This window comes from Colletotrichum phormii (assembly GCF_030913505.1).
Source record: "Colletotrichum phormii strain CBS 102054 chromosome Unknown BDP81scaffold_29, whole genome shotgun sequence".
Lineage (NCBI taxonomy): Eukaryota > Fungi > Ascomycota > Sordariomycetes > Glomerellales > Glomerellaceae > Colletotrichum > Colletotrichum phormii.
The window spans coordinates 508,475-535,179 of record NW_026851471.1 but is presented as its reverse complement, the minus strand read 5'-3'; the positions used below and the strand labels follow the sequence as shown (position 1 = coordinate 535,179).

The 26,705-nt window shown below is 54.7% G+C and overlaps 5 protein-coding genes across 5 annotated transcripts; 3 read left to right on the top strand and 2 right to left on the bottom strand.

Annotated features, from left to right (window-relative positions):
• Nucleotides 1-273: 273 nt before the first annotated feature.
• Nucleotides 274-1,644, top strand: BDP81DRAFT_399484 (uncharacterized protein; the record flags this gene model as incomplete). Its single annotated transcript, XM_060588581.1, has 1 exon — nucleotides 274-1,644. One exon carries the CDS (start codon nucleotides 274-276, stop codon nucleotides 1,642-1,644), a length of 1,371 nt encoding a protein of 456 aa, XP_060439484.1.
• Nucleotides 1,645-2,942: 1,298 nt separating this feature from the next.
• Nucleotides 2,943-4,928, bottom strand: BDP81DRAFT_465396 (uncharacterized protein; the record flags this gene model as incomplete). The annotated part of the gene is made up of 1 exon (XM_060594275.1): nucleotides 2,943-4,928. One exon carries the CDS (start codon nucleotides 4,926-4,928, stop codon nucleotides 2,943-2,945), a length of 1,986 nt encoding a protein of 661 aa, XP_060439483.1.
• A 10,324-nt stretch (nucleotides 4,929-15,252) lies between these two features.
• Nucleotides 15,253-15,736, top strand: BDP81DRAFT_122643 (uncharacterized protein). The gene has a single exon (XM_060581623.1). The coding sequence runs from the start codon at nucleotides 15,287-15,289 to the stop codon at nucleotides 15,611-15,613; it is 327 nt and encodes a 108-aa protein (XP_060439482.1). The 5' UTR covers nucleotides 15,253-15,286; the 3' UTR covers nucleotides 15,614-15,736.
• Nucleotides 15,737-19,414: 3,678 nt separating this feature from the next.
• On the top strand, nucleotides 19,415-24,951 carry BDP81DRAFT_475730 (uncharacterized protein). The gene has a single exon (XM_060594750.1). It carries the CDS (start codon nucleotides 19,615-19,617, stop codon nucleotides 24,601-24,603), a length of 4,989 nt encoding a protein of 1,662 aa, XP_060439481.1. The 5' UTR covers nucleotides 19,415-19,614; the 3' UTR covers nucleotides 24,604-24,951.
• A 99-nt stretch (nucleotides 24,952-25,050) lies between these two features.
• On the bottom strand, nucleotides 25,051-26,628 carry BDP81DRAFT_439664 (Alpha/Beta hydrolase protein). Its single transcript, XM_060591430.1, has one exon. The coding sequence runs from the start codon at nucleotides 26,334-26,336 to the stop codon at nucleotides 25,410-25,412; it is 927 nt and encodes a 308-aa protein (XP_060439480.1). The 5' UTR covers nucleotides 26,337-26,628; the 3' UTR covers nucleotides 25,051-25,409.
• Between the last annotated feature and the right edge of the window lie 77 nt (nucleotides 26,629-26,705).

The window sequence follows — 26,705 nt, the reverse complement described above, 5'->3', positions numbered from 1 at the left end:
TCTTGCAAACTTGGAGCGCTTGATCCCAACATCTAGGCAGATGATCACAAATCACCATGGAGCCGAGGCCTCGGAAGCATTAGTAAATGGGCGATATTCGGCGCATACCTCTTCACAGCTCAAGAAATGAACACTTTGCGACGGCAATGGTCTCCTTCGAGGCCTCGCAACGAATATTGCGAGCTACGCGAAGGCGAATATTCCGTGTATAGAGACTGTCAGGCCGATAGATTGGTGACAAAAGGTACCATTGACGGACACCACGTCGAAGCCATGCCATACACCGGCGCCGGATGCAACTTAGTGTCCGCGTCGCTGGCTTCACGGCTCGGTCATGTCATTTCGACAGGAAGCCAAGACGCAGGCGGCTCAGAGCGAATTCAGATGGCCAACAGCAAGTTTATGAAGACTCTCGGTTCATTTGAAGCCGTCTGGAGGTTCGCAGACAGCCCGGATCGGGGCTGGACGATCTCGGTCCACGTTCTCGAGGATTGCGTCTACGATCTCGTCCTGGGCTCCGACTTCCTCAGGACCTCGGAGACGATGCGCAAACACCCGCAGCGTCTCGAGCTAGTTCAACGTTCGCCACGGACCATGGACCGGCAGCCTGTGCTCTCCATCAATAGCCTAGGACCGGTCCGCCAGCACATCGTGGGCTATTTCGGCGGCAACAGGGTGGAGGCGCTGTCGGATTCGGGCTCCGAGTCCAACCTCGTTTCCTTTGAGTACGTCGCCAGGCGAGGCCTGTATCAATCCGTGGATCACACCAATACCCGCGTGGTTCAGTTTGCTGACGGCACCACGCGGCGTACCATGGGCTCGATGACGGCGAGGTGGGAGTATGATTCAGAGGGCCGCAGAGAAGCAAAGTCGAAAGAAGGCGAAGAAGAGGGCTTTGAAGTCGAGTTTCATGTTCTTCACGGGTGCACGTACGACGTCATCGTCGGCTACGATCTTCTCCAAGAAACGCGCGCGTTTGCGATCCATGAGGATGCCTTTGTGGATGTTGAACCTCATTCTCACACATCCGGGCTCAACTTGGTAACGTGGCTTCCGAGCACACGCAGAGAGCCGAACTACAAGGGCAGAGAAGAGATACAAGCCGCTGCTTCCATTGAGATTCAGGAACAAGAGGGCCAGCAGCAAGCTCAGGCGACGTCTCTGGGTACCGAGATGCAGTCAGTCGGTCCGTCGGAACCGAGGCGATCGCCGGCAGCAGCGAGCTTGCCGACGCACGCGGTTTCTCACTTCAACTACAGTAGCAGTAGCAGCAGCACCTCTGAAGACCGAGCTCAGCTTATCAGAGCCGAGCTCGAGCGTCGAACAGTCATGGACCGGAAGCTAGCGCGGATGCCGCAAGGCCCCGACAAGGAGTCAGCTTCGGCGGTAGAGAGAGAGCATCGTCGTCAATTCGAAGCCATATGGTTGCCGCTCGCCAAATGGGACAGCGACTTAGACGACGGCGACGGTCTGGGAACGGGTAGGGACGGATCAAATACCACGACCGCCGTCCGCGTGCCAGCGATCGGTAGGGAGTCTCCTATCCGGAGGTGGCGGTTGAGAGTGGATAACAGCTCGCGAGACGGTTGCAGGGCAGCAGAGGAGATGGAATTTGATATCACGAATATGGGGCGGCGGTGTTGAGTTGGGGGTTGCGACGGACAGAATTTCAAGTATCCTCTAGCCTCTCATGATATTCGCTTACAACTTACATGTGAGTACGGAGCACAAGGGATGCGTTAATGATAGCGGGTTTTAACGGCGGGCTTGGTGTTCTTTATTCAACATTGTTGAGCATCAATTCAATACAAATGTTTCTTCGAGATCGAGAACACACCGTCATCTTCGGCGCGGGTAAAGTTGATGTCAATCTTGTCCATCATGCTGTAGTAGCGCAGAACCTTCCATTCTGGTCGGCATTGAGAGACGGGACCTAACAATCTCGTCGTAGCCGGCCTATGGGGCCGAGTGATGTTTCCGGCGCCGCCGAGAGTAACCCCGGAAAGACAGGACGACCGAAGGTGGACGAAAACCTGGAATGAGATCTAGTAGTACAATCAAACCACCTGCCGCTGGAAAAGGCATACCAAAATTCGAATAATCAAGACCAATTGGCCCAAGATAAAGTGGCCTAACATTGTCCCTCAAACAACATGCTTCACGCAAACTTTTGTGAATAAGATTGTGAGACGAAAAGATCCCAGCAAAAGCCGATTCTCCTTTCTGGGCTTTGTTATATCATTACCCATTCTGCCCCTTATCCCTTTTCCATTTAGGCGTCACTCGTCCTTTTTAATATTTTTGGTTCCCAAATCAGTTGTGTACTAATCACTTTGTCACGAAGCGCAGCTCCCTCATATCGTCATTCATATCAAGGACCAGTAATTACTGTGTCGGATCAAACGGGCATTGCCGTCGTATTCACATTCCAATGTACCTATCGAAAACCCATTGCTCGCTGACCAGCGCCCCTGAGGGCAGGGTTCGTGTACATACTGGCATCCTCACTGATGCCTTGAATTCTCCGCGTTGGGAGCATCTGCACTCTACATCCTCTTCTCGACATGACGCACAATGCTGCTGCGGCCCATTCCCATTTGTCTCCGAATGCTGTTTCTCTCCACCTGCTCTAACCCCACAAGGCGGCATCTAGAATGCGAGCTTGCAGCTCTCTTATCGTTCTAGGCCCTCAACACCTCGTGTTTTGTCCCATATCAGACCCCAAAATCATGTCGGTTGCTGCCAAAAAGTCTCCCTGCCGAGGGAGGCGGGGGACAATGTGAAACGCCTCGTTGAAATCGCACTGCCTCTATCAAATCACCCAGTATGCTGCTCTTCTGCTCGGCTTGACCATGCTTTGTTGCCCATTGACTCCCTGTCTCCAATGGCGAAATGTCAAAAACTGCACAATGTGCTTTTTCTCGTACTCTTAAGTCGACCGTCTAGATGGCCCAGCTGCCTCGTCTCTCTCGTACACCCCATGCAAGGGAATCCAGGCTGTCCAGATCCGGGTGTTGTCGAGCCCACTCGTAGATGTAGGCCTTCAATGCCTTCCATCTTGGGCACCTCTTCTCCTCCGCCATCTCGGCCTCAGCCGGTTCCATCAAATGACCGCTTGCCATCTGCTTTGCGTCGTCGGCTTCCAGCTCCTCGACACTCGTCTGAGAAATCTTGGCAAGCTCCTCGTCAAAGGACCGTGCCATGGCGGGGTATCCCAGTGACAAGTAATTGTAAACCTGGGTAATGAAGATGTCGTCGAATTCCGATGCAATCTTTTCCTCCAAAGCTTTTTCGCGCTTGAGGCGGTCCTCAAGGCCAGCAAGCATGTGAAGACCCTTGGCCTCGCCCGATCGAACGCGATGCTCAGCTGTGTTTGGTGTCAGAGTCGCAGACGCATAGTCCGATCCAGGCTCATCCGTCAATGAGCTCTTGCTAAAGGCTGCAGCGAATGGGTCCGCAGCAGGGGTAGCGGCTGGAAGCGGTGTATGCAGCAAATTGGGTCCTTGATGATGCGGTGGTGCAATGGCCTGATCGCTTTCGCTGCCCCGGAAGCAGTAGCCCCTCCACAAGCCGGCTTCTCCCGTGGCATCCCTGTTTCTTTCCTCCATGGTCGGGCCTTCGGTGAAGGGGTGGTCAGGCTCAAGTTTGGTCTGCTTCGGCGAGGGGCACTTTCGGAAAACAATGTCCTTGCCCAGCATCGGCGGGGACGCCGCCTTGCGCATCTTGCGAAACTCGCTTGTCTCCGCAGGGAGTCCGAAGTTACCGAACGGGCGGCCAAATCCGCCTTGGGGCTTTCGGAAGCCAGTCTCGGGAACGACCTGCGCAGGTGCGGCGATGGGCACTTGGGCAGGCTTGCTGGCCGCAGCTGGCGGTATGTATGGCATGCCGGTTTCGCCAATTGGCTTACTCACCGACTCTGGGGGAGGAAGCTCCGGACGGCGCGCATCTTGGGTAGTGATTGGGTCAGGCGCGATCAGCGGCATGAAAGTCTCGCCAATCGGTTCCAATGGTCCCTGGGAACTGTTGTCGGTTGTGTGGTTTCTCTTGTTAGTCAACCACATGGGATCCGGCGGTGTGTCAAGTTCCATCCTATCGAGTTCGGAATCATTCTTGGTGCTTTCGTCGTCGTCATCGTCGAAAACAGGCGCGTGCTCGCCTCTGGCAACAGCCAAATCCTGGGCATGCTTTTGCATCTCCTTTTGCCAATATCCAACCTCTGAAGACTTGCGGCGAGGAGCATGGCCATGGCGGCCCCTTGGCTTGGCCTGAGTGCCGCTTTGCTGTGGTGAGATGCTCTCTGGCGTGCTGTCGTCCCCCGAACTCTCTCTGAAGTAGAAATGAGCGGCGCCTCCCTCACGCGGGCGACTATTGGGGAACGCGGCCAGAGCAGCCTCTTGCATCTGGCGCTCAGCCTCCATGGCAGCCCATTCCAACATGTAGGTGCCTGCATTCTCGTCTTCCGACTCTCTTCGTGCGCCCTTAGGTTGCCTCTGAATTTGTTGAGACTGGGAAGCGGGTGAGGCAGCGCCATCGTTCAACTTGCGTCTCGACTTGTTCCGTTGGAGGTAGATGTGGTTCGTGTAGGGTGTGATGTCGGTCTTATCGGTCGGGCGAGTGGCAGGACCAGCGTCGCCCTCCCTACGGGCGCGCCTAGAGGTCTCGATAAGTTGGGGAGCGAAGCGGCGTCTCGGTGCCGGCTGGGTTTGCAGAGTGTGCAATTGGGGCGGCGGTTGCTGCATCCGCTGCTCGAAAGGATTGGGAGAGGGCGTTCGCGGGGTGTGTTCGGGAGTCAACTCAGGTGCTGGGCCTGTCTGATGCTGGTGTTGTTGCGACTGCGGCTGTTGCTCTGAAGTCTTGCGTACAGACTCGAAGGTGGTCTCGATAGGCACGGGGGCGAACCGCCTCCGCGGCTCGGTGGATTGAGCCATGGCGGAGGGCGGTGGATGGAGGGTTGGGGAAGGATTGGCGAAAGGATAATTCGAGGTGTCGATCCGAACGAGAGGAGATGGACAGGGCAGAGAAGACCAGGCCGGATGGAAAAAGTTGGCTGGGGGAGGTTGTGTTGGAGAACCCTTTTTCAGTGAGACGAGGGGCAGAGAGAGTGATGGGACGAAAGAGTGACGCAGAGGTGGCCCCGGTGTCGGTTGAGGGCTGTAGACGTGGTGGGAGAGGCTGGTCTGTGGTTGGGCGATGCCGCGATGAGACGTTGCTGTCGCTGCCCGTGCGGCGCGTAGATGTTGGGGAGGGAGAGGAGGGGAAGAGGAGAGGAAAAGGGAGGTGAGATGGGTAGATCGTGAGTTTTGTCAGGAGGACAAGAGTTGGAGGTGACGAGGTGAGGTACCTTTCGCCTTGTTCGGTTGAGCCCTTGTGTGTTAATCGTGGGAAAAGACGGAGAAAATGCAAAGGGGCATGCGGCGGTGACCGGTCACAGGGCGTATTTGGCTGGAAGCAGCGACTTTGGATACGCAGTGGAGGGCAGCGAAAGTCGGGAGCGGCAGCAATGGACGACACGGGCAGGGAACGGGGAAGAGGGCAAGCCGCAAAAGCAGGATGAAAGTGACTATAATACAGTGAGAATAGAAGTGTCTGATACTTGTTGAATACCAAGTAGTCATGCGAACATGAGTGAGAATGCAGGCTTGAGGAGATACCTTTGGGCTGTCGGAGTCAATATTGAGTCTTGTAAGTATTGCCTCGTATCGGGTACCTTTGGGATGCCCAGCAGATGGATAAGATACCTCGTTCCAGGAATCCAAGCAGGTACTTTCTATGGCGATTAAAGCAGGGCCAGCATCGCCAGCAGACTGACGACCACGGCGCGGACAGGGCGGATGCGAGGGTGTAGTGGGGTTGGGACAGGTTACAGAGTGGGATGACAACTACGTACCCACACACTGTGCTAGGTACCTGATGGATGTACTTTGTACTCTGTACGTCTCCATGGATGTGCTCGCGGGGCAGGAACGAGGGCAGTCACCGATGCCGTGGAATGAATGATGTCGGTGTCGTTCCTTCCCTCACCTTCCGCTCCTCCATCTACCTTACTTTGCACCTGCCTCGTATAATGCTGGGGCATGCCTTCCTCCCTTGAAATTACAAAATTGAAGGAAGGAAGAAGGCAAGAACAGATAACAAGGAAAGTGACTGACTAAGGTATCTCATCTTACCTAATACTCTGTAAATAATTAAAACATCCCAAAAGTCCAGACTCGACGTGGTCAGAAACACGCCCGATGTCGCACAATGCCCCCGCCCGCTCTCCCCGCTGTTGTATCCGTTGTAACTTGTGTGCACGCAACCTTCAGTGTCTCTCTCCAACTTTCAAGTGTCGAGTCTGGAGAAGGTGAGCATCCGGAGACAAACACAGTCGCAGCCGGAGACAGCCACACCTTGCAGGTACATGGCTGATCCCGCCGTTGTTCCCTCCAATTGACCAATTCCTGCCCTGAATATCCACGATATCTTACCATTATTCTCTCAATTGCCTACATCACTTTGTACCTTGACCGTATCGGCGGCTCAAGCGAACATACTCGAATGCCCACAAGGGTCCTTTTTGGTCGCGTGTTTGACCACTTGCCACAGTACGCATCCATGTCTCCCTACTCCCTGAAATCTCCAGTCTTCAGTCGCGTCTCCAGTCTCCAGTCTCCAGAGACCACCTCCAGAGCACCCATTTCTCTCGTTTCCCCCTCTCTGCCCGCATTTCCTCTCGTACCCTTAACATAATAAGGTGGGCACCAAGGCCACCTGATCTGACTTGGGAGGCGATCGGTCCAGGGCAGGGCAGGGAATAGAGCCCCGAGCCACGCTCCAGCTGACTTTGCAGACCAGATTTTACGTCTTCCCGCCTCTGCTCTACTGCCAATACGGGCATTCGTACGGATACATTTCAAAGTGCCGCAATCCAGTACGCAGTATGCCGTACGCCACAAGACATCCGTATCCGTCCCTACCGGTCTACCAAGGTTCCTGACATCATTGTCTCGACCAATTCGGTCTCTCAGAGTCTGACTCTATCCATAGTAGACGTCCCGCTCAGCACGGCGACGTCGACCCGAGAATCACAGCCATATCAATGACCCGTTATTGTGCATGCCATCCTGGCCTAGAACCCGGGCCAGCCTCGCTCTCCCCTTTGGGCCCACGAGCACTCGAGCGTCGACTCTCGACTATCGAGCACCAGACACTGGACAGCAAACACACAGCGGCATCATGCAGAACCAGGTGAGCACTAACAGGTGCGGGCAGTGGGCACCGCTGAGCACAGCAGACGACTCTCCGGCACCAGACCATCAGAGACCACACCAGAGCGATGAGGAATGCTTGGCTTGCGCAGTGAGAGCCCGCCAACGACAAAAGACGTTGGTCATTAGCGCCAGCACATCCAAACTCTCGCCGCCTTCTGTCTCACGGCCTCGACCTCGACCACTATCAACGCCAATGCAACGACATGGAGAGAAGAGGAGCCCCTAGAGACAACAGCCTGTCAGACTTGACGGAAATGGCGTCTGTTCGCCCCCGGATCTGTCCCCAATGCGGCCATGCCTATCAAACTAGGCCGCTTCACAGCCCGCTAAAGCTTCTGCCAACCGAACTTTCAAAAACTTAGACTTGCGCGCCCTCTTCTCTGCGACTCTGTGACTCTTTACCAGCCCTCGACAGCAGGCGATGGATTCGAGAGCTCTGTCACAAGGCCACACACTACTGGCTCAGCGTCCAGCTGCCCCTTCTGTTTACCTTTGCATCGCTCCGCGTTGGGTGAGGTGCTTCTTGGTTCTCTGAGCTCTCGGAAGCTTCTCACCGATCGAGGACCCCTGCACCGGCGCTAGCCTCCCAGCGTTCCATTCAACAATCATACCGTGTCTTCGTCTTCCGCCTCCCGCCTTGGAAAGACAACAGAAGGGCCAGGCTTATGTTGTCTCTTCACGACACCCTCAACGCCAGACTACGGGGCACCCCCCCCCCAGGAATGCTCTCTCTGCCTTCTGTACGGCACGGCATTTCACTATAGACCTGGGGTAATCTCGCAGCCCGGGGATACCGTATTGCTAAGATGAGGTAATGAGGCGCTGACGTGGCTGAGGTTCTATTTGCGAATCAAGCCCCGAGATTAGCTACAAACCCTGACCAAAGCATTTTTCAATGCCCGCAGCCCAACTCACGATGCTTCCGGGCATGCCATTCCGATATGAATGGACCTCATCAGGGATGGCTCCTTTCGGGGAAGCCTTCCGCAGAGCGTCACTCTTAGTTGCGCTGCGGATACACTATCAAGCACTACCCGACACCTCAACTGACGCCATGTTTTCTTGGGAATTTGGAAACATCGGACGACTGCCGCTTCGGGATCAAGCAGTTGGACCTATTGAGCCACGGAAGTTCGCAATCGACCCGTCTATTGTCCAAAGATTCGCATTGTCCAGAGCTTGCCAACCGTGCCAGCTCATCGATCCAATGCTGAAAGCATCCCACATTCCACCCACGAAGGCGAACGAGCAGACAGCAAGACGTTGAGCGAGGAGCTGGGCAACGGCAACGTCGGTCAGCGTCACATCACGTTCCTAACAGTCGCTTCCTGTCTGTTTCCGCACGGCCTACGGGGGTCACTTCTTCTCACCTACCTATCTCGGCCGGCACTCGACGTGCGCCTCATCTGATGATCTGAATCACAACCAACAGTCCACCACTATCCGTACCAGTATCCGGGGCAAGCAAGCATGCTCACCGACGATCGCCGGCCCCCATGAATGGCTGAACCCCCACACCGCTGCCCAGAATCCAGAGTCTCCCCACGGCAACCTACCTTACTTGCAACGCCCTTGTTTCGTTATCTCTGCTCCTCCATATGTGAAACTTTTTGGTGTTACCACCGTCACGCAAACGACAGTCTGGTCTTTCCAATAATGACAACAACTCCTGGTGTTCACCGATACCGGCATGAGGCTATCTTGCCGCTAAAGAACGCTACCTGGGTAATGGATGAACCCATCAACAGACAACACACTCTTAGCTGAGTTCGTCCACAGGAACCCCATTGCGATGCATGAAGCTATGGAAAAGGGAGCCGCAAAGATTCCACTCCAGTCCAACTTCACCTGAGCCAAGGCATCAACCCCGGCCGTCTTGATCGGTGAGAACTCACGACGACTTCATCTTTGCCCGCACTTTCAGCTACAGTCCCGAGCACCTAGAGCGGTGCGATGGCACACGTGCCCGATTGTTGCTTTTTCCTGCCACGCGCGCTCGCCATGATACCACCCTCCAGCTGCAAGCCACATACAGAGAAGTCAGTTCTCGTGATAATCAGGGACACAAATTCGACATTATTGGCCGGCTCGTCGCTTCGCTGCGGCCGCTAAAAGGCTCTGATGCATCTGACACACACCGCTCAGAGACCTTTCTGTTGAGACTAGTCAGAATCGGTGTCCATCCGGAAGGATGGTGCAGCCAACCGGCTTGGTGCCCGCTCCTCGCTGAGTCGCGGGCCTGGCCATTCCTACTCTGGGACCTGGCCTTCCGTCCGGGGGTTCGACGTTTCTGCCCTCCTCGCAGCCCCGGAAGCCAACATCTGACCCCGGGACGGCTCAATAGGATGCGCTACCGGCTGCACCCGGGACCGGCCGGTCGGCTAGGATAGACTTTGTCTCCGCGTTTACGACCCCACTAGGTCCGCTCGCCGCCGGGTATAGGCCGTCCTGACTCGCTGAAGAAGCGGCACTTGGGTCTCGATCCGACACAGCTTTCAGGTGTATCGGAGACCTGTTTTTTGGGGGCTGACTGTCGCTGCCGCTACTATATTCACAATGGTGTTATGTTCGAAGTTAAGCCAGAAAATTCCCGCGAAAAGGAGCGGAGTAGACGTTGCGGTGCCGAACCACGCTTGAGTCTCTACTAGTCCTCGGGTCAACATGTTCTGGAAACATCGTCTGGAAGCTCCGTCAATAACTGTCATGTAACATTGATGGATGGGCATCGCACGAATTGCGTAGTCGCGAAGATACTTTGTACTCATCATGAGTTCCGTGGTCGTTTAGTCCCTGGCAAATGGTTCCCGCGAGACATCTTGAAGGGCTCACACCCACGAATTTCACACCATCTCTCTCAACATGGCAGTCCAAATCACGGAATAATCACAAACTTAAGCGAGAGTAGTGACTACGCCTCGTGTATCCGCTGATGATGCGCCTCTACTCCAGACAGGTCAACACGCAGCCGTTTCGAGGTATCAAAACGGATGACTGGAGATGAGTGAAAGGTCATACCAGATGCTCGAGGTGAGGGATCTATATCGTTTATTTCTCCTACCTGCATCCAAAAGAGCTGCTTGTTCCAGTCGACAAATCCATGCGCCTAAGTCGCTCCTCTGGAGAGTTTTCCTCGGCTGCTCCCTAGTATTGAGTATCTGAATTCACACCTTTGAGCCGACTTGCTGTGTAGACGACCAAAGAAGACACCCAAACCACAATTTTGACATATATGGTGATATCAACAATCGTCTAGGCTCAAAGTAGACTCTCTGTGAGAATTGTAGACTTCGGAACAACGTTGTGATCAGTTGTACGCCCACCGGAACTCGGACGATTGAATCGGTATGCTCCTCCCCCTGAATAAGTAACAATCTGACGCTGACATCATGGTCCTAATTCAAAGGCAGGTGTAGCCTTAGGAATCGTCAACCATTGGTAAATTGTCACACCTCGCATTAGGGAGGTCCTGACTCGTTCGCAGTCTCCCCCAGATATAGGTGGCAAGTAAGTCTGCAGACTGTAGTCAGCTCAGCATCAGTGTGAACGTTGCGAGCACGACGTCTACAACCCTCGAACCTGTGTCACAAGAGGCAATGTCAGGGTGTGCGGTGAGCTGGTATCAGACGTCATGTCACTATATAGTGAGTGAGAGATCCCTTGGGTTGACCAGCCTGGTGTGACTGTTGTTCAGGATCAGCTCCAGAATGGTAGGCGGGACCAGGACTTTCACATCCGAACGGAGACTGCAATATGTGAGATGCTAGTATTATGATAGATGATGATGAAAAGAGTGCTTGCTAAAAGGCTGTCTTCTTCGTGTGTGCTCATACGTGTGTGTAGTCGACGCCACTTTCTTGATCTCAACCGGTTTCCTTCTCAGGGGCCTACTCCTAGGTCTTGCCATGTTAGGAATTCCACCAAGGAAAACCAGCCGAGTCCAATGAGCAGCTCATCAGCCTTGTCTACAATCTCCCATCACTCGTTCTCATTACTTATCAAGTCTTAGTCACTTTGGAGACGCTCTTGACCGGCAAAGCAAGCTCACTGTATGCTACCGCGACTCCAACATCCCCGAAACAGGGCAAGGTAGGAGACAAAAGTAAAGTCGACTTTGTAAGCCAGCGGCTAATCATTGCAATGCCACGATGGTTGACCTAAAGGCAACGGGGCGGAAGAGTCGCCAAGAAAATGCTACCACAGCCGGGGGAGCAACACGGGACGCCGCGGGCCAGCGACTCGCAGTCCTCGTCCAGCGACAATCAGCTCCGGCGAGATGCCCAACCGACAACTCAAACCAGGGCAGACAAGGACAGGAAATCGTTTAATAAGGATGACGACGGACCGGGAAATGAGCCGCTGCAAGATAGCTGCACGTGAGTTGCATGTGCTTCGTACATGCATATCAAGCCGGTACGGAGTACAGACTGCAGGTTATTTTACCTTACGCGGTACAGATACGGGCAGCGCAGATGAGACAAGCATCATGCAAAGACGTTGGCCCAAATGACCGTTCCTGCAGCCACCGGCGTAGTCAAGTATTGTGCCTGGTCACAACTTGGAAATCTTGGCCCGACGGGTGCATGGAGGAGAGAGAGAAGCACGAGACACGCTCTTCTTCCTTTTCTGAATAGGCGCGATACCTATGATACGGCGCATGTGGTCTACGGAAGGCATTGACGGGACAGAACGAAACGAAACAAGACAAGGACCACACAACCCCCGGCGCGGATTCAACGCAGAGTGAAGGTTGCTATCTGGATAGGGCCGCGTCTTAATTTCGTGGCCGTGCATTTGACGTGACGTTTGGTCGATTACGGTTCTGTGCCGTAGGAGTACTGCCTGCCGAGATTGTCAAATGTGATGAGATGGGCGGGACCTGCATGGTCTCATCTTACGGGGAGTACATGATGAGGCGTGTCCTATCAGTTTATCTGTCAAATAATCAGAGGACGTTATCAGGTTGCGAAATTTGAGACACTTCTTAGCCCTTGTGGGTTCTAATCCATTCGGAATCGCGACAGAGAAACGAAATGAGGAACCCATGATATCGGAATCTGGAAAGGCTCTCAACCCCCCCCCTGGCGTTATCACAAGCTCATGATTGTCTGATGAACGAGAGGTAGGTCTCGCAAGGTGGGACAAGCGAAATCTGGCAAAGACTCTGGGTGCGCGAAATCGCGAACGCGCGCCCGCGTCCTTGGTCTCGGTCTCGACGGCCGCCGCCACGATCCCCCGTCGCTTATCTCTGCGGCGGCCCTTCCGTAGCCCTGCGGGCGACGGATATCATCGCACTACTGAATCCTTTCTTGCGCGCACGGACTAGGACCTTTCCATGTAGTCGCCATCGTTTGGCGTCGCGTTATTCTATCAGTGTTGTGATGGCGGTCATTGGAAAGAATCCTGAGGCTTACGTTGGTTGTTGTGAAGAAGATAAAATGTTTTCACTTCATTTTTACGGACGCTGCATGCGGCGGAATGGGGTTGGTCAAACAGAAAGACTGCACCGTTGGAAAAAATAAAAATAAAATAAAAAATGGTTCAGCCTTTGGGGGAGGAATCCGGGGCAATGGGTTTGGTTCCGGGTTCAAGGTTTCCAGGACGCCGGGTCGGTTGGACTTTCATCTTTCGCGAGTCAGGTTCGAGGTTAATTTTTCGTAGGTTCCCTCTCTCCCGTCCTGATTTGGATGAAATAGAGTTTTGCAGGCTTACTTCAGAGGTGTAGGTAATCAAATTGGACATTGTTTAGACGACGGGCCTTGGTATCCTGCTTGTGGACTTTCCACTGAAAGCAGTATGGTATGTCGTCTTTTCTGCGAGTGAGTGAGTGAGTGAAATTGGATCGTTGCAACGCTCTAGCGATCTCGATCCGCTTACAGACGCGGCTGGTCGTGAGAGAAGGACGACGTAGAGAGTCTAGGGATGTCAGGAGCTTGGGAGGGCCGTATTGGAATTCCCCTCCGGTGAAGAGAGGGCCGTCGTGGCGGAGGGCACGGACTGGCGGGAGCGGTTGGTCGGGCCCGGTCTTGATTTGGCACGGAGCGAGGGCTGGGGTTTGCGGTGTGCGAGGTTGGTCTTGTTGTTGTTATTGTTGTTGTTGTTGTTGATGTATGAGTTGGTAGGTTTTCTTTTCAAAAACTTGCGGTTTTCATTTGGAGTGCTTTCATTCAGCAACCAATCGACTGGAATATTTAGATTGCAATAATGCGGAAGTCTACTCTACGCGTCGTGGAGACGTACCGCGACATGACGTTTCTTGGTGACAAGATGAAGTGCCGAATCTAGCACTCTGGAGAAGGACGCATTCGGCCACGTCAAGAACCCCGGGGGCCCGGGGTTGAAATCTGCGGAGCCAGAAAGGCATACTGTAGGAAGTAGTTCAAAACATCAAACGGCATTCTGACTAGCTCGTGGGGTCACTGTTGCTTTGCGGTTCGTCGGCCTCTGTTTGCCAATGCTGGGAGCGTGCCGTTGCCGAGAGCATACGGCCCGGCGGGTGTTGGTGTCCCTTGGCCGACGAAATCGATGTGGTTCTCGAACTGCGGCGCGGGTGGCCACAACTTGGCCATCTCTTATGATGGACTTGGGTGTGGCTGGAGCCGAGCATCGAGAGAGTCTTGGGGCTTGTCTCTCTGTACATCTTATTGGATAGACTATATTAGTCAACTGTTGATCTGTCTCTAGGCAGGCTTGAAGATTTGTTCCACTCTCTGCATTCCTTCTTGGGTCCTTGTGGAGAGGTTCCTTTGTGGAGGAGAAACATAGAAAGAGAAGAGAAGAATCGAGAGAGAGAGGCGCAAAGCCACGCGGCGTGCGTCTGGGGTGGTTGTGGTTCCTCCGCGCCACGACGCCACGACGCCATCCCCGCTGCGAAACTACGGGCTGCGAACTGCTGGTGCCAGCGTGATCGTGGCTGCGTGGCTGCATTGGGTGGGCCGAAAGGTGTGCTGGCTGGCTGGTTGGATTATCTCGACTTGAATCGGAGGGGTGGTATTGGGGGTTATGGTTGGATCACGAGGGGGGGGGTGGTAGTCTAGACGAGACCAAGTTTTTTGTTGCCATTATGGTTACGTTTAGGTCCGGCTTACATGGGTGAGCGCGAAAGAAAAGGGATCCGAGTGTCAGCGTCGAAACTTAGCTGCGATTTGATATCCTGCCCTATCTAAGTTTGGAAGAGTTTGAATAAAAACCAAATACGAGAAAAAAGACATCGAGATCTCAGTTCGCGATGTTGCGGTGAGCTGTCTACGGTGAGCAAGGCCGAGATATGATATCGCCACGATTTGGCGCAAACGGGAGGTCGGCATGGGCGCTACTGTAAATGGTTTCTCGGGACTAACTGTCACTATTGTCAACTCGAACAGGATGGGAAACGAAGAAACCCTACCGAGTACCCTATAATCTGGAGACCTTCAATGCAGGATGACGATTGTCCAGCGTAGACGGGGCATGGGACTAGAAAACGCTCAGACGGACGGAACGGGGGCGGGTATGCGGTTCAGACGTGCCTTTTGCCCACTTGAGCGTCTGTTGCCTTAGTTTTAGCACGTTTATTTCGTCCCCCCTTGCCATGCTTTTTCGGCATTCGGCACCGGAGGATATTTTCCCTCATGTCGGGTTTGCCTTTGCCTGCACTTGCTGGGAACTTGGGTGCTTGGGAAGCCGGGAAAGGTGGGAAATGAACGATTCCCACAGGCATCGAATTGGATCCTTGCTTACACACTCCTTTGGTGTGTCACTGTCGTGTGAGGTTTCGGGAAGTTGATGTGTGGGTTTGGGGGCCCTCTCGGGTTCTGCGGAGGAAGAAATGCGGATGCTCTTGATGGATCATGGAGATGTGTTGACGAGCGAGTGACAGATATGAGTAAGTGAGACCCGATTAAACGCGTATATATCCGCTATTCCTTGGGGAACTCTCGGCTACCGGGACTTGGACGCTTGGGGACTCGAGACTTTTTTGGAGCGCTTCCGCGTCCCATCTTTTGCTCTTCATGCTCGTTGCCGTGATGTAGGCCAAGGTTTCCGGGGGCCTGGGAAACATGATGCTCCGGAGGAACCAGCCGGCTCGGCTTCTCCTGCGAGTCTGCGACCTTTTTTGCCTTGCCCAGATAGTACCGCACACACGCCAAACTGAACAGCCGAGACATTCAAATGCCCAGAGACGAAAAGGAAGACTGACCGCCTGGCATCTCCATCTCTGGGGGCCAACGGGGTCCGCATGCGTTGTTCAGACATGCTTCTCGCCCGCAGACCGCCCCCGTCCTAGATTCGACTCCGTTGGCAAGATACTCCTCCGTAAAGAGCAAAGGCAACAACAGAGTTTCCGGACAGCGACATGTGGCGCCGGCCGGTCTTCTTGGGAATGAGATGGCAGGCCGGGGACTAAGGAAGTAAGCGCGAGCGCGGGGGGCTTGGGGCTATCATCACTACGACCATGCCATTTGGACCATGGGGGGCTCTTTTGGCGATAAGGAAGATGAGATCAAGGTCGATGATTTGCTCGAGGGCTTTGCATCGCTTCAACCTTTGGGAGGGTTAATTTCCCAGAACTAACGCCGGTCTCGGGTTGTTTCTTTCTCGCTGATAAGTCCGTCACGTTGCGTCTCATCTCATGCAAACTACTACAGTACGGATACCTAGAATCAATCGCTCAATCATAACCCCCGGCGGCAGCCAACTAACTCATCGCTCACTTCGATTTCATCAGCCACGGTATCGAGGGTGCCGAAAACGCAAGCCCATTTTTCTTCTCTCTTCTCTTCCAACGTCGATTGGTGTCGTTATCGTTTCATTTGACCTTCTTCGTCGGCCAATAGAGTACAAGATTGCTCTGTCTGGATAATCTGAAAATTCAGCTCAAACCCTTTTTCGCTTGACTCTTGTCATCTCATCTCACTAAGTTTGTTTTCACAAAATTTCTCATAGTGATACGTATCCGCCTCATGTTCCGCGCGTCTAGCAACCCATTCAGTTCAGTAAATCCAATGATCAGGTAATTACAGCCCTTCTTCTCCCCTTCTCCCCAGGCAACGCGATGGGGGGCCATGGGGCAGATTTGAACCGTCCATCAACCCCTGAACCTTTCATCTTCAATAGCGCAAGCGGGACCGCAAAAAAAAATAATTTGGAAAAAGAAAAGAGGGATTCAGGAACCGTGAACGGCATCATCGTCATTATCGTCATCCTTACGGGGCTATTCAGTGGTGGTGGGGGTGTACCTCCGTACCCAAGGTTTTTTTTTTCTTTTTTTTTTTTTTCGTACTCTGCCGCTCTGCCCAGGGCAATATCCCTGTTTGCGCTGCGTGTCGTGTGCCTCGTTGCTGCGTGCCCCTGACGGGGAAGAACCCTCTTGTCGTTTCTTCTTCGGCGACACGGGCGGTTTTTATTTTTATTTTTTTATCTGATGATTTTCTTCGTCACCCGGGAGAGACGAGGGGCAGTATCCAATTTTAAGGATTGCTCCCAAGCAACGCCGAGAGACACGGAGGATGGGTGGTCTGAAGCGGCGGCGACGACGGAAGGGAGTCACTACAGCAGCGATATCCAGCAAAGAAAAAAAAACCCAAACCCCCCCCGCGCATGTAGAAAGTTCTGGTTAAGCAGAAGGATCGTAGAGTTTAGAGACACGGAGACTTTGATGACGAGAATGCGTCAGCTTCAATATGCTCTCTCCTCTTCGGCTTTTACCTCCAGACCGCGAAGCTTTTTCTCATTGCCCACGAGGGGGAACCTCTTCAGGGAGTGGCCTTGTCGGAGCTCACCTGTCAAACGTCTCTTAGCCCGAGCTTTTCGTTTTGTTTAAACTTTGGGGGGGGGGGGGGGGGGGGGAAGGGGACCTGGGGGAGAATTCGGGAGAGGTCTAGCAGGCGAGATGCCGTCGTCTAGTGTTGTTGTTGTTGTTGTTTCTTGCCATTGCTTTGTTCCTCCCCGCAGACTTTCATCTTTGTTTCTCTGTTTGATACCGTCCGACTATCTCGAAGATTGGCTTCCTCTGGGGAACAAGCGCAGAGCCAGTGCCTACTACTGCAGTAGACGGCGGCGGGCGGCGGGCACATGCTCCTATCTAACCCCGCGCGACCTCCACATCGAAGACAGGCCGCTTACATACTAGCTCGTCGCTATTTGACCAGAGAAAATCAAGGCCCCGCGGACAGCTAGAAAAAAAAGCATGGAAAAGAAATAACGTGTGGGAAAATTACACCGGGAAATACAGCAGTCGTTGAACGTACCTACCGTAACTTGAGGTTCCAACTTTGCCCATTACAAGAGTTTCTCGTATTTCCAAATGGGAACACACACACACACACACACACCCTTCCCTTCACCGGCAGCCAGTAATACACTAGAGTGTTCACGAACAAGTTCTGAATCCGGATTGGACGCGGTCTGGAACTGGGACTTTGTTCAAACCGGACCAAGCTGAAGACAGACGATGAATAGAGGGACAAAAAAAAAAAAAGGCGGTGGTGGGTTCTGGAGCCGAAATGCTGGAGGCGGAGCTGCTTTGTTGTTCCAGCAAATAGCCCCGTTGACCAGCTGTCCCATCATCAGTGCGTATCTCCAACCTCGGAGGGCTTGCTGTTAAGTGTGTCTAACCACCCCTCGGTCGATTTGTTTGCTTGATCCCCAGACGTGCGCGCGTGCGTTTGATGAGATAGCCGTCCGTGTCTCTCTCGACCATCTTTTGCAACCCCGGAAACTATCTCACTTTACGGAGTACCTTACACGTGTACATCATGTCACACGGCGTGGCCTAGGATTATCTCTAAATAAAAAAAAAAGAGGGCCAAGTCAGAGGCAGTTCGACCTTATCTTTCGGGGCATGCATGGGGTTGAAGTTTGAACGGAGGGGCGTGTGCGTCTATCTTGTCCATCGAAATTTCCTACTTGGGATCTCAGGTGAAGAAGGGCATGAGAGGCAAATGAAAGAGTGAGAGACAGATAGATAGAGAGAAATAGAGACGGAACGGGAGAGCGAGAGGAACCATGATCTGCTAGACCTGGCTAACACCTCTCCGTCTCCTGCTTGCTGCCATGTTCCTTGTTCCTTGAATTGGGGGGAGGGTTCCAGACCTTGGGAACATCCTGCCGGCTGCCCAGAAAGTCCACCCTTGAACCTGCCCGGCGAGCGTGCGCGCGCTATCTTTTGCCTTGCTGTATCCGTCCCCCGTTCCGAGTTCTCCATCCCCATCCCCCATCCCCCAGTTCACCGCAGTGGGTGTGAGTGATGAGTGAGAAGTGTGGTGTCCATCTTCTTCGTGGGAATACACAGCTGTATCTGTACGAATACTCCCATAGCAAAGGCCCCAATATCTACACACCCTCTCCCACCCTCCCCGAATCCGTCCCGTCCCATCCCATCCGTCCCCCATCGTCGTCACTCGTCCTCGGACATTGCATTACAGCTCACACTGCAACTTACTCATCTTCTTTTCTCTCTCACTCATCCTCACTCTCTTACATACCCTCACACACTCTCTCCATCTCTAATCCTCTTGCAAAGGAGGCGCAGGTCGTACGTAGCAGGACGATCGTTATCTTGGCTTTCTGGTATCACCGCCTGTGCCTCGATTCTCGCCAGCCTTCTTCACAATCCTTTTGGTTTCTTTTCATTCGTCTCTTATTCGGCTTATACCCCTCGGCGCAGCCACCGGTACCTCGCTCAACCCACCACCCATCGACACAGCAGCACTCTGCGACGAAAGAAAGAAACACTCGGGTTGGAAACTCGCGGCCCTTACAACGGCGCATTCCCGACGAACCGACTTCTTTGGAACCGGATGCTAGGACGAAGCAACCCTCGACACTTGCAGCAGATCCTCCATGTTTCGCGCGCTACGTCACTGTCACCAGGTTCGCAGATTGAAACGAGAAGGAGAAAGGCAACATCAGCAACAGCAGTAATTCCACCGCTGCGCAACGAAACACAAGAGTTACATTGTTGCATCACCAGATACCACCAATAGCAGGGCCCTATCACAGACTACACACACATCAGAGAGCAAACATCAAGGAGTAACGAGAACCCAAGCGCCAACGACTTCGTCCCATCGTCGGCGCATCCAAGTGATATTTTTATTTTTTTAAAAAAAAATTCACCGTTGCGCAACAGCAGAGACAACAACCACTTCACACTCCAGACGACAGCGTTGGACAAAGGTGCACCGCCCACGCAGGGACCGCGACTCGGAAACGCCGTCCCATTATCACCGCCCACCAAACGAACTGCACCCCAGACTCGACCGAACCGAGAAAGTCGCAAGCAGGTAAACATAGTCGACGTTTTACCGTGCTGAAATTTTTTTACATTTTTTTTTTTTTTTTTGCTGCGCCCAAAACTCGTTTTGAGTTCCTTCACCATACCGCAATGGCGCATGCAGCCTACGCCTCGGTGCGCAGGTCCTCGACGTCGACCATGGGCTCAGACTACAGCGACGCAGACGCAGCAGCAGGCGGCATGGGAACGGAAACGACAACCAAAACGAGAATGAAAACAAGAGCAGAAGCAGACCACGATTACACAAAAGACCTCACATCCTCGTCGTCGCAGCCGTCCGTATCCGCCACAGCAACGCCCAGTCCCGCCAACTTTTTGTCTCTTGCCGACAAGAGCTTCACGCCTCTGTCTATGGACAGCGAACTGTTCCCCGATCGCGAATTCGATTTGAGCTTTGGTGGCAGTAGCGCGGGAGAGCGCAAGACGACGAGTAGCCCGAAATTCCGCGACCAGCCGAGATCGAGATCGACATCACCACCTTCAGCAACAATGGCAGCGCATACCCAGCAGACTAGAACGAGGTCGAGGTCGAGAGAAGCATATTCAGGAGTAAGCTTACACGGAGAAACATCATCGCACGCGGCGACGGGGACGACTTTGGCAACGGCAGGAATGGTGGCAGCGGCAGACGCAGACCAAGAGAGAAATGTCTCGGGTGCACGCGACACGACGGAAATAGAGTCTCGGCCACGGCGGTCAGGGTCGCACTCGAGGAAAAGTCAAAAGGAAGACGGTGACGGTCACAGCACGGTGGCCGAAGTGAGGAATGCTGTGGATCAAGACGAAGAAGAGTGCGAAAAGTACGAAGATGACGAGGTGCCGCCATTCGCAATTTCGTCTAGGAGCCCGCGCCAGCGCCGTGCCGGGTCGACGCCGCTGTCGCTAGATCCGATGCAGGTGAACAGGGGAAGGGGACGGGGCAGGGCGTACGAAGACGAAGAGATGGAAATGGAGCTGGAGGACAGGTGCAGTACCGCTGCCGCTGCGTCTACCACTACAGCGACAACCACTGCAGGGACCACCTTCGACGACCCAAAGAGGAAATGCGACAAGGATACGGGCACCGATAAGAATAACTTACCTAAGGTAGGGGACGATAAGAATACGGGATCCGATAAGGACACGGCTGCCGGTAGCGTCAGGGATGGCGCCAGCACGTCCCTCCGGCTACAGGGCCCCCAGTCAGTGCCAGAGTCAGCGCCAGCGCCAGCGCCAGCGCCAGCGGCAGCCATCCAGGAGAAGCAGCCGATGCCCACGGGCAGAGTCGTGGCCTCTGCCCCCTTGGCCCTTCGTACGAAAAATATCGATACTTTCCCGGCCAGTACCACCACCGCAGACAACCTGAACACGAGCGGCCACAATACGAGATCCTTTGCTGCTGCAACTGGCACCATCACGAGCCCGGCAACCTCGACTTCTACCACCTCCAACTCCTTCGCCGCCTGTTCTCCCTCCTCGACTGTCCTCTCAGCCCCTGCTGCTCTCGCCCGTCACATCTCTACGTCGTCCCTTCGATCCAACAGCAGCCTCATCTCCCAGATCCAGGATAGTTTGCAGCAACAGCAACAGCACCACGCCTCCTCGGCATCTACACTCGTTCGACCCGTCGCCCAACCAATCGTCCGAACCACGTCCGACTCGGGCACCTTGAACCTTAAACACCCTATCCCCGACCTCAACTGCCGCTCCGGCGCCTACACCACAAACGTCGCTGCTCTCGAGAAGTCAGCCGAGCGCCTGTCCATGACCAGCTCCATCGAGGACGCCATCCGCGACTTGCATGGAGAGTTGAAGCGTTCCGACTCCCGCCGTTCTTCAATCCTTGCCGCCAACCTCGCCGCCTCCAACTCCCCCGTCGACGAATCCTCGGCCCATTCCGGCCCCCTTCGCGTCATCCCTCCCGTCGCCTCCATCGTCGAGCTTAACAACAACGCCCGCCTCGGCGGCTACTCTCCCAGCGGCTACGTCATGTCTCCCAATCACTCTTTGACCGGCCGCCTGCGCTCCGGCTCCAACAACTCTCGAGGTCGCCCCGAAATCGATGTCGATGCCATCATGTCACGACACGGTTCCGGCAAGGGGTCTACCAGGAGCGCCCGCTCCGGAAAGCCTTCCCTTGCTGAGATTGCCGAGTCGGAGCCCGTTGCCCTGACTGGACGTGTCCTCGATGAAGCCGATCACGCGCCTATCCCTGTGACAGCCGACGACGACGCGACTATCCGCCGTCTCAATACCAACGAAGAGAACCGCGGCAGTGTCTTCAACCTGCTTGGCGAGATGGACCAGCATTCTGGAGGCCTTGGCCTGGACTTTGGCGGAGACAGCGGCAGGCGAGACTCTGACGACAGGCCGCCCACGCCGAGATCGAGATCGAGATCGAGATCGACCTCGACGTTTGACCACACCAATGCCTTTGGGGACTTTGACGGCGTGCACTGCCAGCCGGAAGACCTCGAGCAGAGCGAATACGGTGACGCGCCCATGTCCATCCCGCACACCATGCCGATGCCAGATAGTCCAGAGCCTCAATACGAAGCACCGCCGCCTCGTATGCCACGAAACAACAGGAACACCATCCGGCCACAATCCTACTTTGACGAGCTCACCGGTCAAGAGATGCTCTACTACCCTGCTCGCGTGCCTGCCATGCTCAACTTGCCGCCCAAGCTCTCCAGGAAGCCCAAGACTGAGGTCCGGAATGCGAGGCACTCCAAGGTGCTTCAAGCCATGGGCCATCCCGGTTTCGGCCAGGCCAAGTACCTGCCCCAGGATCCCGAAGCGTCTCAGGTCCGCGAATCCAAGATGTGGCTGCCCGATCCGCTTGCCGGTCACGGCATGACCTCCCTTGGAGACGACATGGAGGGACAGCGCTCGGGTGACGCCTCACTCAAAGAACCTGCCGTCATCGATTCCCATGTGCCATCCGAACAGGGTGACGCCTTATTGTCGGGTGATGGTACTGCTGCTGTTGGTGGCGGTGATGAACCCGAACACATGCCAGAGGATCCCCCGCCAACGCAACGCCGCAAGTCCAAAATGCCAAGGGCTTCCAACCTGCCACCACAACTGCGCGCGAGCGCCTTTTTCGACTTGCCGTCGACAACACCGCAGATTGAGGTCAAGGGAGGCTCCGCCATGGCGACGCTCGACAGCATTCTTGATGCGTCTGCCAATGCCCCGGTCAGTGCCTTTACCGACCACGCCTTTGCAGGAAAACTGGGCGATGAAACGTACGGCCCCGACAAGAAGAAGACGAAGAAGAAGAAGAACCGCAAGTCTACCGCTACAGTCTTGCTCCCCGAAGAGCATGTTCGGGCCGCGTCGCAGAAGAGGAAGGGCGGCCTCATGCCATTCAGCAAGAATTCCGACAATGGATCTAGGAAGAATTCCATGGCCGGCAGCAGGGAGGAGAGCCAGGCTCTCTCTGATCACGTCGACGGCGAGGATAGAGAAAAGGCCGAAGGCGAGGGCTCTGATGAGGAAGAGGAAGAAGAGGAGGTCGACGAGTTTGCAGGAGTCCTCGATGGGCCTCCCACGACCCTCCTCGCCGAGCTGCAGTTACGCAAGTACCACGCCAAGATGCGCACCCAGAACCCGAACCGTAATGTTGGGCAGAACGGCATGCACGCCACCCTTATCGAGCTCGACGCGGTTGCCGAGACACAGAAGAGGCATCGTGAGAAGAAGAAGATTGCGCTTGCCTGGGAAGTCGACGGCGCCAAAGAGGAAGACGGCAGCTCTGACGAAGACGAAGTTCCTCTTGGCGTCTTGTATGCCGGCAACCCGCATGTGGCTGAGAAGAACCGACCTATGGGTTTGATGGAGCGTCGTGACCTGGAAGAGAACGAGCCTCTCAGCTCCCGTCGTGCGCGTCTCCATGGCCTAGAACCCCCGAGGACACTGGCGAAGCAGAGAAGCAACTTTACCCTCAACGCTGGGCTGAGTCAGATGCGTCTCAACCAGATGCCCTCTGCCGAGCACTTGAGACCCGAGGAGGAGTCAGAGGATGAAGCCACGGCCGGAGAGACCCTGGGTGAGCGCATGCGACGCCTTAGGGCCAAGGATGAAGCCGAACACAACAACCTTCCCAACGCCCGCCCTGTCAGCAGAGCATTCTCCGCAGAGATCCTGGCCCAGTTTGGCGATAATGATGAGAAGAAGCCCGGGGATAAGGGCAAGGAAAAGGAGGCCCAGCCGGAGGAGGGAGAGGAGACGCTTGGCCAGCGGAGGAAGAGACTACAGGCCGAGCGCGAGGCGCGCGAGCAGGAGATGATGCTCAGCGGCGGGCCGATGCCAGCTGAGGCTGAAGCGCCTCCGCTGCGCAAGAAGCACAGTCTGGCCGACGTCCTCAACTCCCACCCGATTGCCTACAACCCTGCCCTGGACGAGCAGCGCCGCCTCGAGCAGGAGAAGCGCAAGGTTCGGGATCAAGAGGCCAAGATGGCTGCGGTCCGCGCCCAGATGCCGCAGACCCTTACCGGACCAAACACGCAGCGGAGTGGCGGGTACAAGAATGGCGCTTTCAACGACGCCACCGGAGGTACTGGAGGTACTGGAGGCGCCCCGGGTGCCCGAGGTCTCCTCGCACAGCCTGGGCTGCCGCCTGTGAACGCCGGACTGGGTGTCAACATGGGACCTGGCGGATGGAACCGCTCCAGCATGGCCTTGAGCAATTACGGAGGGCCTCTCCAGCAGCCTATGCAGCAGCAGCAGCAGCAGCAGCAGCAGCAGCAGCAGCAGCATCAAGTATATGGAAACCCTGGCATGGCTCAGATGAGCCAGCCGAATCTAGGTGGATATGGAGGCTACACTGCCGGCGGCATGGGGGGCATGGGCGGTATGAACAATATGGGGGGCATGAACGGCATGAACCACCCCTATGGCGGAGGCATGGGTGTGCCGATGCAGATGCAGCCCATGGGTATGCAGCAAGGCATGGCTCCGATGCCCATGCCCATGCCCATGCCCATGCCCATGCCCATGCCCATGCCCATGCAGCAGATGCAGATGCCCATGCAGCCCGGCCATAATGGGCAGATGCAATCCATTGAGCGTTGGCGGCAGAGCGTCATGTACTAGACAAGGACCGAGTCAAATCCCAGGCGAGGAAGGGCTATGCGATGTTTCTATCGACACCCACCGACCACTACCTATACATTAATCTCTGGGCGGACACAGTCTGCAGGAGCTGTATATAACATACACACAACCATGGCATTGCGAGGGGAGTTGGATTGATTTCTTTTGTGTAACAACTTGGGTGGTTTACGAAGCACAGCGCTGCGAAGCACTAGGATACAACCCTGGGTTTGGGGACATGGTTTCTCGGTTTACCTATACAGGTACTAGGGGATTATTGCATTACATTGAACGTATAACTATACATATATACCAATTCTAATGATCACAATTGTGAATCTCGTCTACATTTCATATGGTTCATTCGTCACTAAGAAGTGAGTAGAGAGCGTGAGGAGAAAGCTTGTGGGATATGCAGAGGTGAAGGGATGTAACTACTCGATCTCACCAGCATCTCAGGTGTGTGAACCAACTGTGAACTAGCAGCTGCCTGCCTGTCTTCCTTGTTGAAACCAAAGGCAAACAAACACCTTTGAGTGCAGTTAGGTAATTTGACTGCCTGGCTAGGACATAGGACTGTGTGTGCCACTGCCAGCCAGGCCTACCATTGCTCTCACCACTGTTGCCACTTTCACCAAGAAAAATGATCACATCGCGAGTAACCTTCATCACCTCGTGTGTTCATTATGCGTAATATCTTGCTGCGAATGCCAAACGGAAGGCCAAAACATGTACATTCTTCCTTTGCCCCAATCCAGAGAGCCCATCCCACGTCATGAAGGCCTTCCTCCGAACCTCAACGACATCTACAAACTCGCACAAAAAAACGCCTCAATCGCCTTAACAACCTCCTCAGGCGCCTGCTCCGGAATATAATGCCCACTATCAACACTCCTCCCCTCGACCTCAGCCCCTTCCCCAGCAACCTTCCTCCACTCCCCCACCGCATCAAAACATTTCTCAATGACCCCGTGCCTCCCCCAAAGCACAACAAGCGGCGTCCTCAACACCCTCCCCTCCCGCAAATCCTCCTCCGCCTCCTCCAGATCCAGCGTCGCGCTCGCGCGGTAGTCGTTGCACATGGCGCTCACGGCCTCCGGCTGCCCCATGACCTGCGCATAAAACTCCAAGTCCGCCTCTTTGAAAATCTCTAGGCCCTTGTTGAGTTGCCGCCCGCCCATGAAGAGTTCCAAGAACCGGCGGGGCGCGGCGTTGATGAGTGTTTCCGGGAGGGGGGCGGGTTGAATCAGGAAGAACCAGTGGAAGTATGCCTTGGCGAAGTCGAGGTTCGTGGTCTTGTACATTACGAGCGTGGGGCAAATGTCTAGGAAGATTGCCTTTTTGATGCGGGTCGGGTTGTCTACGCATAATTTGTGCGCGACCCTTGCGCCGCGGTCGTGGGCGCAGACGTAGAATGGAGTGTGGTCGTTGTAGCCGAGGGAGTCCATGACGGCGATGCAGTCTCGAGCCATGGCGGATTTGGCATAGGAGGCTACGCCATCTGGTTTCGAGCTGTTGCCGTAGCCGCGGATGTCGATCGCCACGACGGTGTACCTGTCCTTGACGGCGGTTGCGACGCTGTGCCAGATGTGGTGGCTTTGTGGGAAGCCGTGGAGGAGGAGTAACGGCGGGAGGGGGGAGGAGGCGTCGCCGCTTTTGATGCCGTGGATTACGACGTCGGGGGAGGTTTGGGTTGTTACTGTGAAGGGGGAGAAGCCTTCAAAGGTCGTCATGATTTCTTGGTCTATGGTGTTGAGTGCCCTAGAGGTTAGAACAGTTGGGGTAGGATAGAGTAGCTTTGGTTTTATTCACGTCTTTGGCTTTTCTGTAGATGAACGTGAGGCGGTTTGCTGTGATTTATAATATCAAAGATGGTTGTTGACGCCCTTTGCGATTACATGCCGCTACTATTTGACGCGGAGTAAAGGCGATGTGACGCACGTACGTACATGTGCGTTTACTCATCTTGCACGGCCAAGTGTCGGTTTTCCCCGCGCGCGCGCTAAGATCTCTCTGTCTGACAAGCCGATTGAAGGTGTTTTATGCCTTGACAGCGCTACCGAGATGAAGGATTATTTCATCGGGGTATTATGTACTTTCCC